Source organism: Mobula birostris, chromosome 22, assembly GCF_030028105.1.
Source record: "Mobula birostris isolate sMobBir1 chromosome 22, sMobBir1.hap1, whole genome shotgun sequence".
Lineage (NCBI taxonomy): Eukaryota > Metazoa > Chordata > Chondrichthyes > Myliobatiformes > Myliobatidae > Mobula > Mobula birostris.
In genome coordinates, this window is record NC_092391.1 from 25,553,821 (window position 1) to 25,569,830 (window position 16,010).

General features: G+C 39.4%; 1 protein-coding gene across 1 annotated transcript in view; it reads left to right on the plus strand.

The window, feature by feature from the left end:
• Positions 1-974: 974 nt before the first annotated feature.
• The window catches only part of miga2 (mitoguardin 2), a 45,783-nt gene continuing 30,747 nt past the window's right edge, over positions 975-16,010 (plus strand). The window contains exons 1-5 of the mRNA XM_072240399.1: positions 975-1,078; positions 4,052-4,177; positions 13,651-13,840; positions 15,129-15,217; positions 15,683-15,800. Of these exons, the coding sequence (XP_072096500.1) occupies positions 4,082-4,177; positions 13,651-13,840; positions 15,129-15,217; positions 15,683-15,800 (493 nt within the window). The 5' untranslated portion in view covers positions 975-1,078; positions 4,052-4,081. The remainder of the gene's footprint in view (positions 1,079-4,051; positions 4,178-13,650; positions 13,841-15,128; positions 15,218-15,682; positions 15,801-16,010) is intronic.

Consider the following 16,010-nt stretch of genomic DNA (forward strand, 5'->3'; position numbering starts at 1 on the left):
AGGGTCTCGGCCCAAAACGTCAACTGTTTACTCTTTTCCATAGATGCTGCCTGGCCTGCTGAGTTCCTCCAGTATTTTGTGTGTGTTGCTCAGATTTCCAGCATCTGCAGATTTTCGTGTGTTTAGAATAATGGATGAAAAAAATCAATGAAAGACCAAGAGCATGGTAGACAACAAACTGTTGAAATGCAACTATAAATAAAATAACAATAAATAATGAGGCCATGAAATAACAATATAAAGAGTCTTTAAAGTGAGATCATTGGTTGTGGGAACATCTCAATAGATGAGTGTAATTATCGGCAACACACATAAAAATTGCTGGTGAATGCAGCAGTCCAGGCAGCATCTCTAGGAAGAGGTACAGTTTGCGTTTCGGGCCGAGACCCTTTGTCAGGACTAACTGAAGGAAGAGTTAGTAAGAGATTTGAAACTGGGAGGGGGAGGGGGAGATCCAAAATGATAGGAGAAGACAGGAGGGGAAGGGATCTAGCTAAGAGCTGGACAGGTGATTGGCAAAAGGGATATGAGAGGATCATGGGACGGGAGACCCAGGGAGAAAGAACAGGAGAGGGGGAACCCAGAGGATGGGCAAGGAGTATAGTGAGAGGGACAAAGAGGAGAGGGAGAGAGGGGGAGGGAGGGGGAGAGAGAGAAAAAAAAATAACGGATGGGGTACGAAGGGGAGGTGGGGCATTAACAGAAGTTAGAGAAGCCAATGTTCATGCCATCAGGTTGGAGGCTACCCAGACGGAATATAAGGTGTTCCTCCAACCTGATGGAGGCCGTGGATAGGCATATCAGAATAGGAATGGGATGTGGAATTAAAATATGTGCCCACCAGGATCTCCCAGTGTTCCTCAACTCCATGCATCAACCCACCCTTACTTGTAATCATTTCTTAGATATCAATATAAAAGCTAGAAATTGTAACAGTTTTTCACCTTGATAACTTTTTGTATTTTTTTAAACAGGATCTACTATTAATTCTCTATCAAACCATGATGTAAATTTTCCAACTCTGAGGCTGAAGATGCCTGGTGTGAACATGGGAAGTGAGCCTCATGCTTTGCCTCAGGTACTTTATACTAAGGACACTTTCTTATGGTGATTGTTTGCATTATTTCAGCAACTAGTTTCTTTAAACTTCACTAGTAACCAACCCTAAAGCTTCACTTTAGTTACCTAGTTTTAACCAATTTAAATGCACGACTGTTAACAAATGATCTTCTCTTCTGATGACTCCAAAAGAGGAGGCACTTTATTAATTGTGCCTCTCTAAGACAGACTACTGAGCATTTTCAGATTACAAATAAAGCATTTTTTCCCTTAGTGGAAAATTCAGAAATGTGCCAATAATGCTGCATTGGAAAGTTGTAGATTAAGAATCTTGTCATAATTCCTTTAAAATTGTAGGTACTGATATTGGGAGCTTTCTTTCTTGGTTATACCCTGTAGACTTGGATTAAATAAACTCCTTCATGTTACGCTATATGGTAGAGCTGCTTGTTGGTTTTCAATTTTGTACTGCTTGCATCTATTACTAATTAATTAGCTGTATTTTAAAGATTTGCTTCACACCTCACTCGTCCTGTATTCAGTCCGTGATGAATTGCTTGTTCTTAACTTGTCTTTGGATGTAGGAAGAGGGGGAAGAGATGCACACTGTGTTGATGCTCTGTCAACTCATGAATTGGATAATTGCCTTTCTTGCACTTGACTGTACAACTTGATAGACTAAGTCATTTCTGGGTTAGTCTAAGTTCATTTTTATGTCACTAATTTGGAAAACAGTTCATTTGTGAACTCTGATAAGAGTGTAAAGTTAAAAAATTGTAGATTCAGTGGTGGAGTAGGTGTTGTAAAAGAATATAATTTTACATATTAAAATCTCTGGCACTATATAAGACTCCGGCAGGCAAGGCGTGAGATCACTGGGCTTAGAAATATTGGTAGAATTATATGAGGCAACAACGGTTCTTACATATGTAGTGCGAATTAATAAAGGTTAATGGGTTTTTTTGTATTTAGTCCATGACTGCCTTTTTAATCTGATCTTTCAAAAATACTTTATTTTTTCCAAATCCTTCAATGGCATTGCATGAGACATATGTAGCTCTTTGCCCTCAGTCTTGGTGTGTAACCACTTCAAAATCTTCAACACTCATTTAGCTCAACTTTGCCACAGTAGATAATGCATATAGTAATAAACACTCGTATTTGCTTTCCTAATGGTTAAGAGTTTTCCCCTTAATTAAATCCCTCATTCTTGTCTCTCTCTGTGAATTGTTAAGTAAACTAAAGCTCTTCATTTTCACTTAAACTTCCTTATTGCCTTTGCTAAGAGTGACAGGAGTTGCAATTTATTTTGCGAAGTAATCTGTTGGTTGGTGTTTACAGATACTTACTTATTGCCTGTCACACCGCTGGGCAGCAATGAAGTTCCTCTATCTCTCTGTCTTTGGCCATCTTTTCTATTGTGCCCCAGGTGTGGTTCATGGACTTCAGTTGCTTACAGATATAGGAGGATTCTTCGTTGCTGTTTCTATAACAATTTTTTTCACCTGTCAGGGTTGTTGGCACTGAGCTGAATCCCTGAAACTGGTGGACTGGTGGACCACTCTTAGTCTGGCAGACCACTCTTAGTCTGGCCTCTACCCTTTGACCTGTTTGACATGAGTAATCCTAACAAGAGCCAAATCGTAAAACCGTGACTCCAGCCGACTTAGCTCTCCGGGTCATTGAGGTACGCAAGCCTCCGAACCCTACAACAAGGTTGTGGTCCTCTTGGAGGTTACAGATACATACATCCTTGTTAACTGGAATACTTTTGACTCACGGTTAAACATTCTTGTTGCTAAAGCTTTCATCCAACTTCCTACACTTTTCAGTAATGAGTGTCTTTATCATACCTAGCTGAAAGTACAAACTATGTATAAATGAAAGTAACTAAAATGCTAATCATATTGAAATTAAATGAGATCTAATCTTGAATGTAAGTGTACATGGGGATAGTATATCCTACATTGCAGCTTACATCAAAGCCACAGAGAGTGAATAGTAGAGATTCATTTATCTGATGTTAGATTTAAAGTTAGAAGTAACAGTTTTATATAGAGCAAAGAAAAGGAGTAATTTACAAGAATATTAAAGTTATGGTTTGCTAGTAGCATAAATGAGAAAAAGAAGATCTCTGGAGTCAGTGAAGCAAAAGCACCATTTTAAAAGTGAGCTGAGTGTTCAGGAGAGTTGTTAAGCTGTGGAGTGCTTGGCTATAGAGAATAATTGCAGCGAAACCATTGTTTCTTTAGAGGGAAAAGAGCATAGCATTTGGCATTTGTATTTGTGTCAGGAATGAGTCAGGATTCTGGGGCAGAGAGACTTAAGTTTAGATTGCTGGTACAACGATGTGATGAGCTGAATGACCCTCTTTGGGGTGTAAGCAGTTCAAATGCATGCATAATTATTAGCTTTTGGCTCATTTTCATCTTTAAAAATTCTCTCTTCTTTTAATGCCACCTACCTTTGTCTGATAAGGTGGAATTGAGTACTGAGATTGTTGGGGTGTGTGTGTGCGTGCGTGTGTGCTGTAGGGTTGATGCAGATTCAGACACAGGATAGGTGATTAATTCTATTGAAGTGTTCTGAGCAAGTTGGCATCTCTGTCCCACTCTTGTAATCCTTATAGAAAACCACATGGCTTTTTCTTGGCAGTAAGCTGAAGAAAAAACAAACACTGAGGTGCTTTTTTGTGTTTTTAATTCATCATATGTTTGTTTTATTTTCAAAACAGCAAGTGATTTGGGTAGGGTGGCAGATCTGACTGGAACTCTGTCATTAAGTTTCCGAACCACTGAAATCAGAAGGAGCCACAGAGTGGGCCCATGACTCTGTCATTATCCCATTTCATCTTCTTGGTTTGTAGTACAGAATTTAGAGACACATTGAGAAGCTATCAACAGTGGCCCATCCCTACCCCATACGCCTCAGTTTGCTGACCCTTGGTAACTGACAGGACAAAAATCTCAGCAACCAGATGCTTGCTTTGCAGACATACAGGAGCAATTAACCTCTGTGCGCAATGTCGTTGAGGAGAACAGATGGAGCATCCATTATCCAAGCCCTGGCAATGACTGTGGCTGAGATTCCAGTTTTTCTGTACTCCACATTTGGACAGGTATGTTTTCATCCAAATAAGCAGTCCATTTTTGCTTTCCATTTTGGGGGGGGGGGGGTGAGAAGGCAGATGAAGGACCTTGATTTTGTGCTGCCACCTCTTCCCACCGTTGAGTTATATATTGGATATTGTCTTTGAAGTAGGTACGCCAAGTTTAATCTTTGACTTAAGTTTGTGTTTATAATCACAATTTTTATTAATTAAATTTCCTAAATATGGCATTGTAGCCAGTTACTCTGAACTTACCACCCTCATTTTATCAGTATACAGGTAAATTGTTCTCCTCCCTCACTGCAGACCATTCTCAGTAGCTTCATGTCCACTGTCCTACCTGTATGAGACACAAGAAGGGCTAAATCATCACAGACCAGTTCAAACCTGGATCTACCCATTTCACCATTACATCCAAACCCAGCACCAGGAATAAATCATAGTCACTAATAAATGTAATAAAGAAATTGGAGAACCTTTATCTGGAGGATAGTGAATCTCTAGAGTTTTTTTGCGAAGAGTAGTTCAGGTAAATATTAGAAGGCTAATTAGTTAAGTGTATGAGAAAGAAAGGAGGATATTGTACAGAATGAGATTGGAAAGAGCTTAAAAACAGGAACAGATACTTCATTCAGTGGCTAGTGTCTGGTGAAAATTCTAAGGAATGTATTTCAGCTGTGGGGGTACACAGGCTAATTGATGCTGAACAGTGTTAATTTAGTGGATCAAAAATTGTAAAATGTGTCACAAATAAATAGCAATTCAAACTGACATTAACTAATACTTTGTAACATTTCATGTGATATATTAATTAGATTCTACTCAATGTCCTGTTGGAATTAATTATTTTCTAATCTCAGTGGTGCCACTTCTCACGTCCCCCAAACACCTCAAGTTCAGCATATTTCCTCTTTGTTTATAAAGTTAACACACTAATGACCCTGTGTGTTTTTTATTTTTGTTAAATTGTGCCATTTAGGATCTAGTTAAATGCTTGAGATTGTTTCAGCTAATTCTGTTGAAAATGTGAACAGCTAAAGTTGATTACACATTCATCCTTTCCTTCTGGGCTGTTTGTTACATAGTTTTGCATTTTGTTGCATTGATAGCAAATTAATTAACTGTTGAAGATAATCTTCCACATTTGCTCCTTCTAGTCCTGTTCACTTTATCATATCCAAGAGAGAAATCTTTCACTGTAGGTATCTTTCATATAGTTAATCAGCCTTAGTGGCTCTTCCTTATTTGCTTCAGTGATACCTTGCAGTATTGTGTTCGGTTCCAGTAGTCAGCTTAGTTATCTTGGATTGTTTTGCAACTCAGCTTGTCAATTTTGATGTGCATTTAACTGACAAATAAAAGTAAAAGGACAAATTGAAACAAATCTGTTATATTTATAATACTCTTGTATCTAGACAGCAATATCTAAAGTTAACTATTGTCACTTGTCTTTGAGATTCTTCAAATTTTAGTATTGGAAATTGGTAAGTGGGAAGATGTCATAATCTTCACTTTCAAAAGGATAGATTTAAACTTAACCTAGAGTTAACTACTAGTTAGAGACTTACAAGATATCTTCTCTAGCACCTGCGCTGAGGAATCAATTTCTGTGTGGATTCACTATTTTATCTGTGTGGCCAAGTGCTGCTAGGAACAGTGTTTACTACTCTGGTGCTCTCACTCCTCTCTCCAGAAGCTGCAAGCAGAAGATAAATAAAACCTGTAAACATATTTTTGTCACCCGCTAATGAACTGTGAAAAGTATTATCTAAATAGACTATCTTCCCAGTATCAACCAAGAGTCTGGTACACTTTGCAGAGAAGAATAATCTGCCAGGAACTTATTTGTTTGGTGCAGTCATTGTGCAGATTTCGCAATGTTCTTAATTTCTTGAATCCCCATAAGTAAAGTAGATGTGTGGTCTTTCCCTTACTTTGGTCCATTCTTTACGTTTAAAAAATATATTACAGCATATTTTTATAGTTGGTCTCTGGTTGCTTGACCATGTAGTAACATTTGAGTGTCATTAAAGAAAGATGTGGTGGTGGTAGTATTCGTAGGATACAGAATTCTTTCCATCTCTAGTATTGGTAGCCAGAAGGAGTCTGTTTTGCCTGTGCTGGCTCTCTGACAAGCTGTCTAATTAGTGCTATTAGTTTGCAGACTTTTCCTCTTGAGATAGATTGAACTTGGTCAAACTCTGACAGTGCCTTCTATATCATCATACCCTATATTCCATCAACAAGATTTCCTTAGTGCATTTTATACTATGTAAAGATCCCAAACCCTGTTCCACAAAGGTGCTTTCATCCCAGGTACTTTTTTTCCCTAATAATGACCGGTGATCATTCTTGATTGAGATTAGGCTGTCTGAAATCATCTCATAAAAGACCCTCATAGTGAATACAGAAAAACACATTTCATCTTACCAGCACTAATTGGATTCAAACCTATGTTCCAGAAGCAATGGCATTTGTATAACAGGCTTTATTACTTACCCACACTTGAACTTGTAAGACTCTATAGTTCAACAGCTCACTGCCTCATCTGAGGCAATCATGGAATGAAGTTCTTTTTTTCATTCTATACACAATTCGCACTTGTTTTTGGTGCCAATTTATGATGGGGACTTATAATTCCACCGGGTTGGTGAGTCTTAAATTGCTGATTCGTGTGAATGTTAACAGTTATTATCAAATTAGAAGCAGAGTTACTATCTATATAGTACAGTGTCTTTTTGGCTAATTTGTGCTGTCATTTCAAATCTATTTCAGTGTTTCAAATATAATCAAAAATAACAAATTAATCAAAACAACTTGGCTTGCCTACTTGATTACTGTGCATGTGTGATTTCTTCCCTCTAAACTTTTAAACTGAATGTTTTGAACATTGTCTTTTAAATATTAGAAGTAATAATAGAAATGTTCATATCTTGTTTAGTTTTTTTCTCAATGAATTTCTTTCAATCTCACATATTTTAGAATTGCTTCAAAAGACGATCATATTACAAACTGGCTATTTTTCTGGAGAGCTTTTCCCCAAAGCATTATTAGGACACTGTTAATAAATCCATATTTATTGTCTATCTTTAGCTGCCCATCAGCTGAGAGATTCATCAGGGCAGTTAAAAGGTGATAACTGTCAAATGGACTCCTGGAACATCTTGAGCAGTCTCTGTATAACCACTTTGGACTGTTACTACATGTGGAAATTTGAGTATGGCTTTACCTTTTTGTAAATACAGTAAATTAGAGGAAGATGGAACATAAAACAGTGGTATGGATTGAAATGTGTGCCTCACTGAAGATTCATGCATATAATGTAGTACAGGATTGGGGTGGTGGTTATCTACCATGTTCGAAAATGACAGGAAACCTGTGTGGGAGAGTTTTTAAAGTGGAAAAGCCATTACACTGGGGCAGTTCCACTCTCTTGATCTCAGAAGTCCAAGTCCATGGTACGAACAAACATCACAAACTGGGGTCTTCCTAGGTGGCAGTTGATGACCGACCATGATGTCTTCTGTGCCTTGTCGTGCCCTTCGTTCTCCACGGAGCTTTTGAGTACTGCCTTTTGTATCTCTCTGTTGATCTCATCTGCCCAGTCTGCCTGAGCTGACTTCGCATGCCAGGACTGGCTTGTCCCTATCTCCCTGGGGAATGAGGCTGCTGGCTACCCTCAGCTGGTTTAGCTTGCTTGACAAAGCAGTGTACCAGCACGGGGCTGCTGTCGCATGCAAACAGCTACTTGGAGCCACAGGTGAGAGCTGGGTGCCCGGTGGGGCCAAAGGAATGGACACACAGTAAGCCCTTTCACCAAAGGTGCTATCCCTCTCTGGATACCCCACACACCCCACTAGAGGTATATATATATTGAAATATACCCAAGTACATTTGCTTGTATTATAGGTTTTGTTGTCGTCTGCAAATTACTGCACACAGCACTGTTGAAGCTGCTGGTCTTTTGCATGAGATGTTAAACAGAATTCTTAACTACCCTTGGATGTAAATAATCACAAGGCACTGCTTGAAGTTCATAGCATTTGTCATGCACCTGGCCCTGACACAACTAGAAACCAAGGACACTTATGTCAGAATGCAGTTTCTGGATTTCATTTAGGCATTCAACACTATTTTCCCACAGACCTTGGTGAACAAACTCGTTGTCTTCAGTCTAAATACTCCACTGTGCAACTGGATGTGGGGCTTCTGAACAAACAGACCTCAGGTAGTCAGAATGCACCACTGGTCCTCTCTCTCCATCATCCTCAACACGGGTGCCCCCTAGTGCTGTGTACTGAGCCCTTTGTTGAACACTCTGCTCACATGTGACTACATGGCTGTACACCTGAGTCATCACATTATCAGTTTTGCCGACGATAGGATAGTGGTTTGGCTCATCACCAACAACAATGAGACAGTCTATAGAGAGGAAGTGGAAGAGCTCGAGGCCTGATGTTAAGCAAGTAACCTCTTCCTCAATGTCAACTTCAGGAGAACTCAATCCACATACTCCGCTTTACATTGGTGACACAACAGTGGAAATTCCGAGCAGTTTCAAACTCCTGGGAGTGCACATCTTACACAACCTCTCATGGGCTCAGAGCACATCGTGCACAATCAGGAAAGCTTGTTGGATTCTGATGTTTTCAATCGAAGGTTTTTTCAGAAGTCAAGAAAGGGGCACAAAACATGTTACCTCATGGTTGTTTTAGTAAACGTTGATAGAACAAAGGAAAATTGAAATAGACAGTGATAGAAGTGATAGTGAAGGGAGGGACCAAGGAACAAAGAGACTAAGATGGCGCTGCCTTGTGATCAGCTATTTTCATACCAATAGATAAGATAAATTTCATTGAAATTGTAGTTAAGAGTCGGCCAATGAGCATGCTATTATTCAAATAATGCAATCCGGACTTTTCAGAATTATACCAATATAATCACGAGGAGGTAGACTGAACAACTATATATACATACTGTGACCAATAGAAAGCATACTAGGCAGTTAATTGCATATAATTATATAAAATACAAGCAGACAATTGCTAAACCGCAAAGAAAATTACAATTAAGCAGCTGGATCCAACAGCCTCTACTTTCTGAGGAGGTTGACGAGAGCTGGACTATGCGCATCTAAACTCGTGTCCTCCTATGGATGCGCAGTAGAGAGCATTGTAACATGCTGTTTCATTGTACGGTAGGGAAACTGCACTGCAGCGGACAGGAGGGCTCTACAACAGGTTGTCAAAACCTCCCGATGCATCACTGGCACCAGCCTATCTGTCATCAAGGATTTATAAGCAGAAAGGTGTTGCAAAAGGGCTAGTAACATCTGGAAGGATCCTACCCACCCTGCTCATGGACTGTTTCACTCCCATCAGGGAGGAGGCTACGTAACATCCACGCCAGGACCGTCAGACTCAAAAACAGTTACTTTCCCCAAGCAATAAGACTGATCAACACCTCCACCCATTGATCCACCCCTCCACGTACCTCATCCCCACTACTTTATCATTTCCTGTCAGAGTCACATTACGCAGAGGCATTTCTGTGCCTTGTGTCACCTTACGGACAAACAATCAATCTATGTATATAAGCTATTATGTATTTATATATGTTGTGTTTTTTTAAATTATTGTGTTCTTTTTGTTTTGTGTTGTTTTTTGTGCTGCATCAGATCCAGAGTTACAATAATTCCGTTCTCCTTTATGCTTGTGAACTGGAAATGACATTAAAGGGTCTTGAAGTCACTCCCCCTAGTATGCTGAGCAATATTTATTCTTCATTCTGCACTAATCAGATTCAGAATCAGGTTTATTATCACTCATTCTTAAGTTGTGAAATTTGTTGTGCAGGTATAGTGCCGAGACATAAAAATTCCTATAAATTACAAGAGCTTATAAAGAAAATGAGTATTACGGCATTGCCATTTGCAGAAGCTTCCTGAGCATTCATTAATTACTAAAGCTGCATTTCTGAAGAACATTAGATGTAGAGTGGTTTAAAATGCTAAAGAATTACAAGATTGTATATATGTGTAATTTTTTTTGTATTATTTCATTGCATATGAAGAACACATAGTGTTCCTGAGACTCAATGAAACAATCCAATCCATAAAACTATTCATAACCATTACATATGTACAGGAAACATTCTCAAATTGAGTGTTTTTGATAAAGTTCCCACATTTGTAATCAGAAATTTGTGGAAGTATAAAATAATAACAAGCTTTACCAGTTGAGCTGCTGGTCTACAAGTGGGCTAGGAAGCCCTTGGGTTTCATCCCTTCTTTGTGCCATGTCAGCAGTAGTGTGATGAGATGTTGTGATTGGCTTCAGCACTGCCCTGTAAAGGAGGCGTAGAACACTACAAGGGCAGAAACACGCCCTTCTGCCCATCTAGTCTGTGCTGAACTATGAATCTGTCTATCCTATCGACATGCACTGTGAGCATACCCCTCCACATTCTCCCATCCATGGACCTATCCAAATTTCTCTTTAATGTTGAAATCAAACCCACATCAACCACTTCTGGCAGCTTTTTCCACACTCTCACCATCCTCTGAGTGAAGATCTCCTCATGTTTCCCTTAAAACATTTCATCTTTCGCCCTTAACCCATGATCTCTAGTTCCAATCTCACCCAACCTCAGTTAAAAACCCCTGCTTGCGTTTACTATATATATATATATCCCTCATAATTTTGCGTACCCCTATAAAATCTCCCCTCATTCTCCTATGCTGTCTTCAACCTTTCCTTATAACTCAGCTCCTCAAGCCCTTGCAGTATCTTTGTAAATTTTCTCTGTACTCTTTCAATCTTATTGATATCTTTCCTGTAGGTAGGCAACCAGAACTGCACATAGTACTTCAAATTAGGTTTCAACAATGTGTTTTACAACTTCATCATGACATCCCAACTTCTGTACTCAGTGCTTTGATTTGTGAAGGCCAATGTGCCAAAAGCTCTATTTATGACTCAATCTATCTGTGGCTCCACTTACAAGGAATTGTAGATCTGTATTCCCAGATACCTCTGTTCTGGGGCAGTCCTCGGTGTCCTACCTTGCACTGTGTAAGCCTTGCCCTAGTTTTTCCTCCCAAAGTGCAACTCCTCACATATGTCTGCATTAAATTCTATCTGCCATTTTTCAGCCTATTTTTCCAGCTGGTCCAGATCCCACAGCAAGCTTTGGTAGTCTTCCTCGTTGTCCACTCTGCCCCCAGTCTTGGTGTCATCCACAAATTTGCTGATGACTTAGATGACAAACAACAATAGATTCAGCACTAAGCCCTGTGGCACACCACTGGTGACAGGTCTGCAGTAAGAGAGACAATAATCTACTACCACTCTCTGACTTTTCCTGTGAAGCCAATGTCTAATCCAGTTTACTACCTCATCTTGAATGCCAAACAACTGAACCCTTTAAACCAGCCTCTCATACGGGACCTTGTCAACAGCCTTTCTGAAGTCCATGTAGACGACATCTGCTGCCTTGTCTTCATCAACTTTCCTGGTAACTTCCTCAAAAAAAAAACTGTATAAGCTTTGTTAAACACAACCTACCACGCACAAAGCCCATGCTGACTGTCCCTAATCAATCCCTGTCTATGCAAGTACTTACTGTATATATCCAGTCCCTTAGAATACCTTTCAATAACTTGCCCACTACTGAAGTGAGGCTCACTGGCCTATGATTTCCCAGCTTATTCTTAGAGCTGTTCTTAACAACAGGACAGCATTAGATATCCTCCGTTCCTCCAGCACCTCACTTGTTGCTAAGTATGTTTTAAATATCCCTTTGCAACTTCTGCACGAGCCTCATATGGAACACCTTATTAGGCCCTGGGGATTTATCCACCCTAATTTCCCTTGACAACAAACACTACCTCCTCTGTAACTTGTTTGCTGTCCATGACCTTGCTACTGCTTTGCCTCATTTCTATGGACTCTGTGTCCATCTCCTAAGTAAATGCAGAAGCAAAAAAAAAAAAAAATCACTTAAGATCTTCCCCAGCTCTTTTGGCTCCATGCATAGATGACCACTCTGATCTTCAAGAGGACCAATTTTGTCGCTTGCTTATCCTCATGGACTTTCCTTCACCTTGTCTGCTAGAGCAACCTCATGGTTTCTTTTAGCTCTCCTGATTTCTTTTCTTAAGTGATCTTTTGGGACAGTCCACCGTATTCCTGTTCCTTATTACCATACACGGCCCCATTGCTTATGGTCAACTCTAGATCTAGATCCAGTGTCCTGTTAACACATTGTATTTACACAAGGTATTTTTTCAGTACTGTATTCCTGAGAAATAGTGCTTTCAGGGTGAGAGTTAAAAAACGTAGCACAGAAACAAACGAACCAAAAGGGTGACTTTTAGGGGGAAAAAAATTACTTGTGTTCAGATCACAATGTTTTGCCAAAGTATATACTGTAATACCAATAAATGTTTCTCCACATAAACTTGTGTGACAAAACAAACTTTCCGGTTTCTTTGTTTCAGACAGGTACTAAATGAAATATAATTTGAAAGCACTTGTAGTTTGGGAGGTACAGTATTGGACTGGGAGTAGAGGGATTGTTCATCAGTAATTTAAAACAATGTGGTAATTATGTTTCACAAAAATAACTTGAAATTCTGCATCTTGTAACCTTGAGTTCCCTGGCCCCCCCCCCGTCTCTTCTGAAGAAACTCAGACACTAGGTTTCACACTTGTGAAAATCTGATTGTTTTGCTTGAGAAATCATTCAAAGCTTATTTAGTGAGAATCAGCAAAATTCTTAAGATCATTACAGTTTTGCCTGGTCCAGTTCTCGCTTGGTGAGGGTCGCTGTGTATGCCTGGTTGACCTTTACCAGTGTCTCTCTGAAGTTAAAATTCACTGAGGATATTGAATGTATGCGTTGCCAACGGGATTGAAATCACTCAGTCCAGACGGAAAGTGTAACACCTGCGACCTTACTGGAGAAGAAACTTGCCGGTTAGTGCATTTCCCTATTTAGTTACTAGTGAGTCAGAAAGCACTTGATATCTGCCATGTTTGCAGATTGCAGTTCATCAGAAGTGTTGCTTGCTCTGTTTTTGTGGCATTTGTGCTGTTTCTCAAGTTAGATGGGTTGCCAGTCGCACAACTCATGCTAATTCATCCTCAGCCTTCCACCAAGATGGAATAAATTTGATTGCATAATTCACTGATATCCTAGCAGGATGCTCAGGAGCTCTTGCTTTTGAATAATATGTACTACTAACTTGGGCTATAAACAACAGCAGATTGGCTGCCTTGTAACAGGGTGGAGGGATAATGATTTCTTTATGGTACTTTTCTAATTCATATTGAGAAAAGCTGGAGTGTATGACTGTCAGTGAAAAGAAATGAAGGATGGAACGAGGAAACATTGAGTCAAATGATTATTTCTCTGATTTTTGTTCCTGCATAATGTGCAATGATGAGTTTTAAACTTTTTCTTTTTGACTCTATCTGAAGTCCATCTTCTCGCAACTGAAGTTATCTCCAGGGCTGAAGAAGGTGCTTTTTGCAACTGCTTTGGGTACAGTGGCCTTGGCCCTGACTGCGCACCAGCTGAAGAGGAGACGGCGGAGGAAAAAACAAGATGCAGAGAAGTGCAAGGAGTCTCAGCTCCCTGCTTTGGGCAAATTTGCACCCTTACGCAGAGGTAAGAAAGTGATTGCATTTGTGTTTTTTTTTTAATTCACTTTGTTCCAGAGGGAGCTAACTTCTTTTGTGGCAATGGATACCAATGGTACAGGAGATGAGCCAAGTGACCTTTATTCTTGTGATTGATCCCAGAAGGTAAATATTGTCACAATGTGCAACTATAAAGATATGATCTCATTCATACTCAAATGCTACCATGCACTTCATTGCACTAAATAACATTCAAGAGCAGCAAATCTGAATGTTTCATATTTCAAACATAGAAGTAACAATAAGCAATTTAAGAAGAGTTTCATTGATTATAATAACACACGTTAACATTTGTAGAAATACATATTTAAAATGCATTGCCCACTCCAGCCGATGGAATGGCTTTGAATGTTCAAATACTGGTAGATGGTCCAAGGGTTTTGAGTGCAAAAACCCAGACACCCAAAATGTTCCTCTTGTATTGAGGGATGACTTCCTGAATATACAAGCAGCCAGAATAATAACGGACAAAAGAGACATGGCTTCAATGTGTTGAGTTGCAGAGACATGTCTTTAACAATGTGTTAATGCAGAAGATGGCCATGGAATGCATTCTCTGGTCTAACAGTGGGTGCTTCAATGAGGGTCAGTTAACATGTTCATTTATTTATTGCCTAGTTACAGTGGTACAGTATGAGATGTCTCACATCCAGTGGCTGGTTTCAATAGACTTAAAGTGTCAGTGGATGCTATATTGTTTGACAGAGTGTCATTGCACAGGTATCAACTATCGCTCGCCTTGTCAGTTTCCAAAGCAAATCTCTCGAGCAGCCTCTTGTGAAAATAGCGACCTGTGTTCTTAAGAGACAATGGGGTCTGATTATTATAGGAAGTTACATATGAACAGTTTTTTTGAAGGGTGGTTCTCTTTTGAATTAACTAATACATATAGGAGCTTATTTGTGTGTAGGACGTATTCATGAGCTTGGCTTTTTGCAACCTATCTTGAAATATGTGAAAGGAAATAAAATTCTGCAACATTCCTTACTGATTCCTTTGCTGATAAAACCATTGGGCGATTAGATTAAAACAAAAAATGACTAATACTCCTGCACACTATAGTGAAAATCTGCCCGTCACTAGTGATACTTGTACTTTAGTTCACTACTGCATCCATTGGGTTGTGTATTTCTATTCAGTTTACCAGTGAAGTGAAGGAGCAAGATGTATTTCCTCCTTGCCATTTAATCTGAATGGTGAGTAACGTCCAGTCTGCAGTCAGACTGAAAGTGTTATGATGTCGCTCTTTTCTGCAGCAACAGGAAGTAAGAGTAATGACACGCTCAGCGCAGTCTCCTCCAGCGTGCTTGGCAGGCGTTCCAACTCTTGCCACAGTCTGACATCAGTAAGGAATTTTCAAACTCTTTTTCTACTAACTTAGCTGGATGTAAGATTTATTGTGGAAGTGAATTGGAGTTCATTTGGAAATACTTTACAGAGAGAGCTGGCAGAATGGATCAAATGGCTGCCCGCTGCTTTGTAAAATTATGTAAATTTTGTAGCTTGTAAGAAATATTCAGTCTAGTCTTATTTTTGCCTGATTTGTGATATATGAAATGCATTTTATATAGTTTTTGCCTATCTATCTACTTTGAGCCGAAGCAGATTTATTCCTGATACCAATGATCCCTGTGTAATTTTGACTTGATCTGCTCTCCATACGTTGCTGTGTATAAAATGGCTGCTAATTCCCTAACAACAAGGATACATTTTGGAAGTATTTATTTGGCTATAGAATGCTTTATTATGTTTTGAACTGCTGAAAGGAGCTAAGTGTAAATTTTGTTTCTTTTACCATGATTTCTGAAAGGTACGACCAGCAAACTCACCAAGTCCGGGCCTGCCAACTGAAGCATGGGAAACAGGAATAGTTAAGGAAGAGAATGAGACAACAGAGGATGCCAATGTAGAGAATCTCTATGTCATGGGTAGGAAGCTTTCATTACAATCAAATATTAACTTTGTACTCTTGACTCAGTGCACAGATATGCTAACAGGTAGAACAAAAAGGCTGTACTTGATTACAGAACCAAAGTATGCAGTAACTATAACTTAATGGTATAGTATTTGTTTCTATATTGAAGGATATTTGAAGAAATATCCTTCAATATAGAAGTATTGACCCAGCAGAGTGCAAA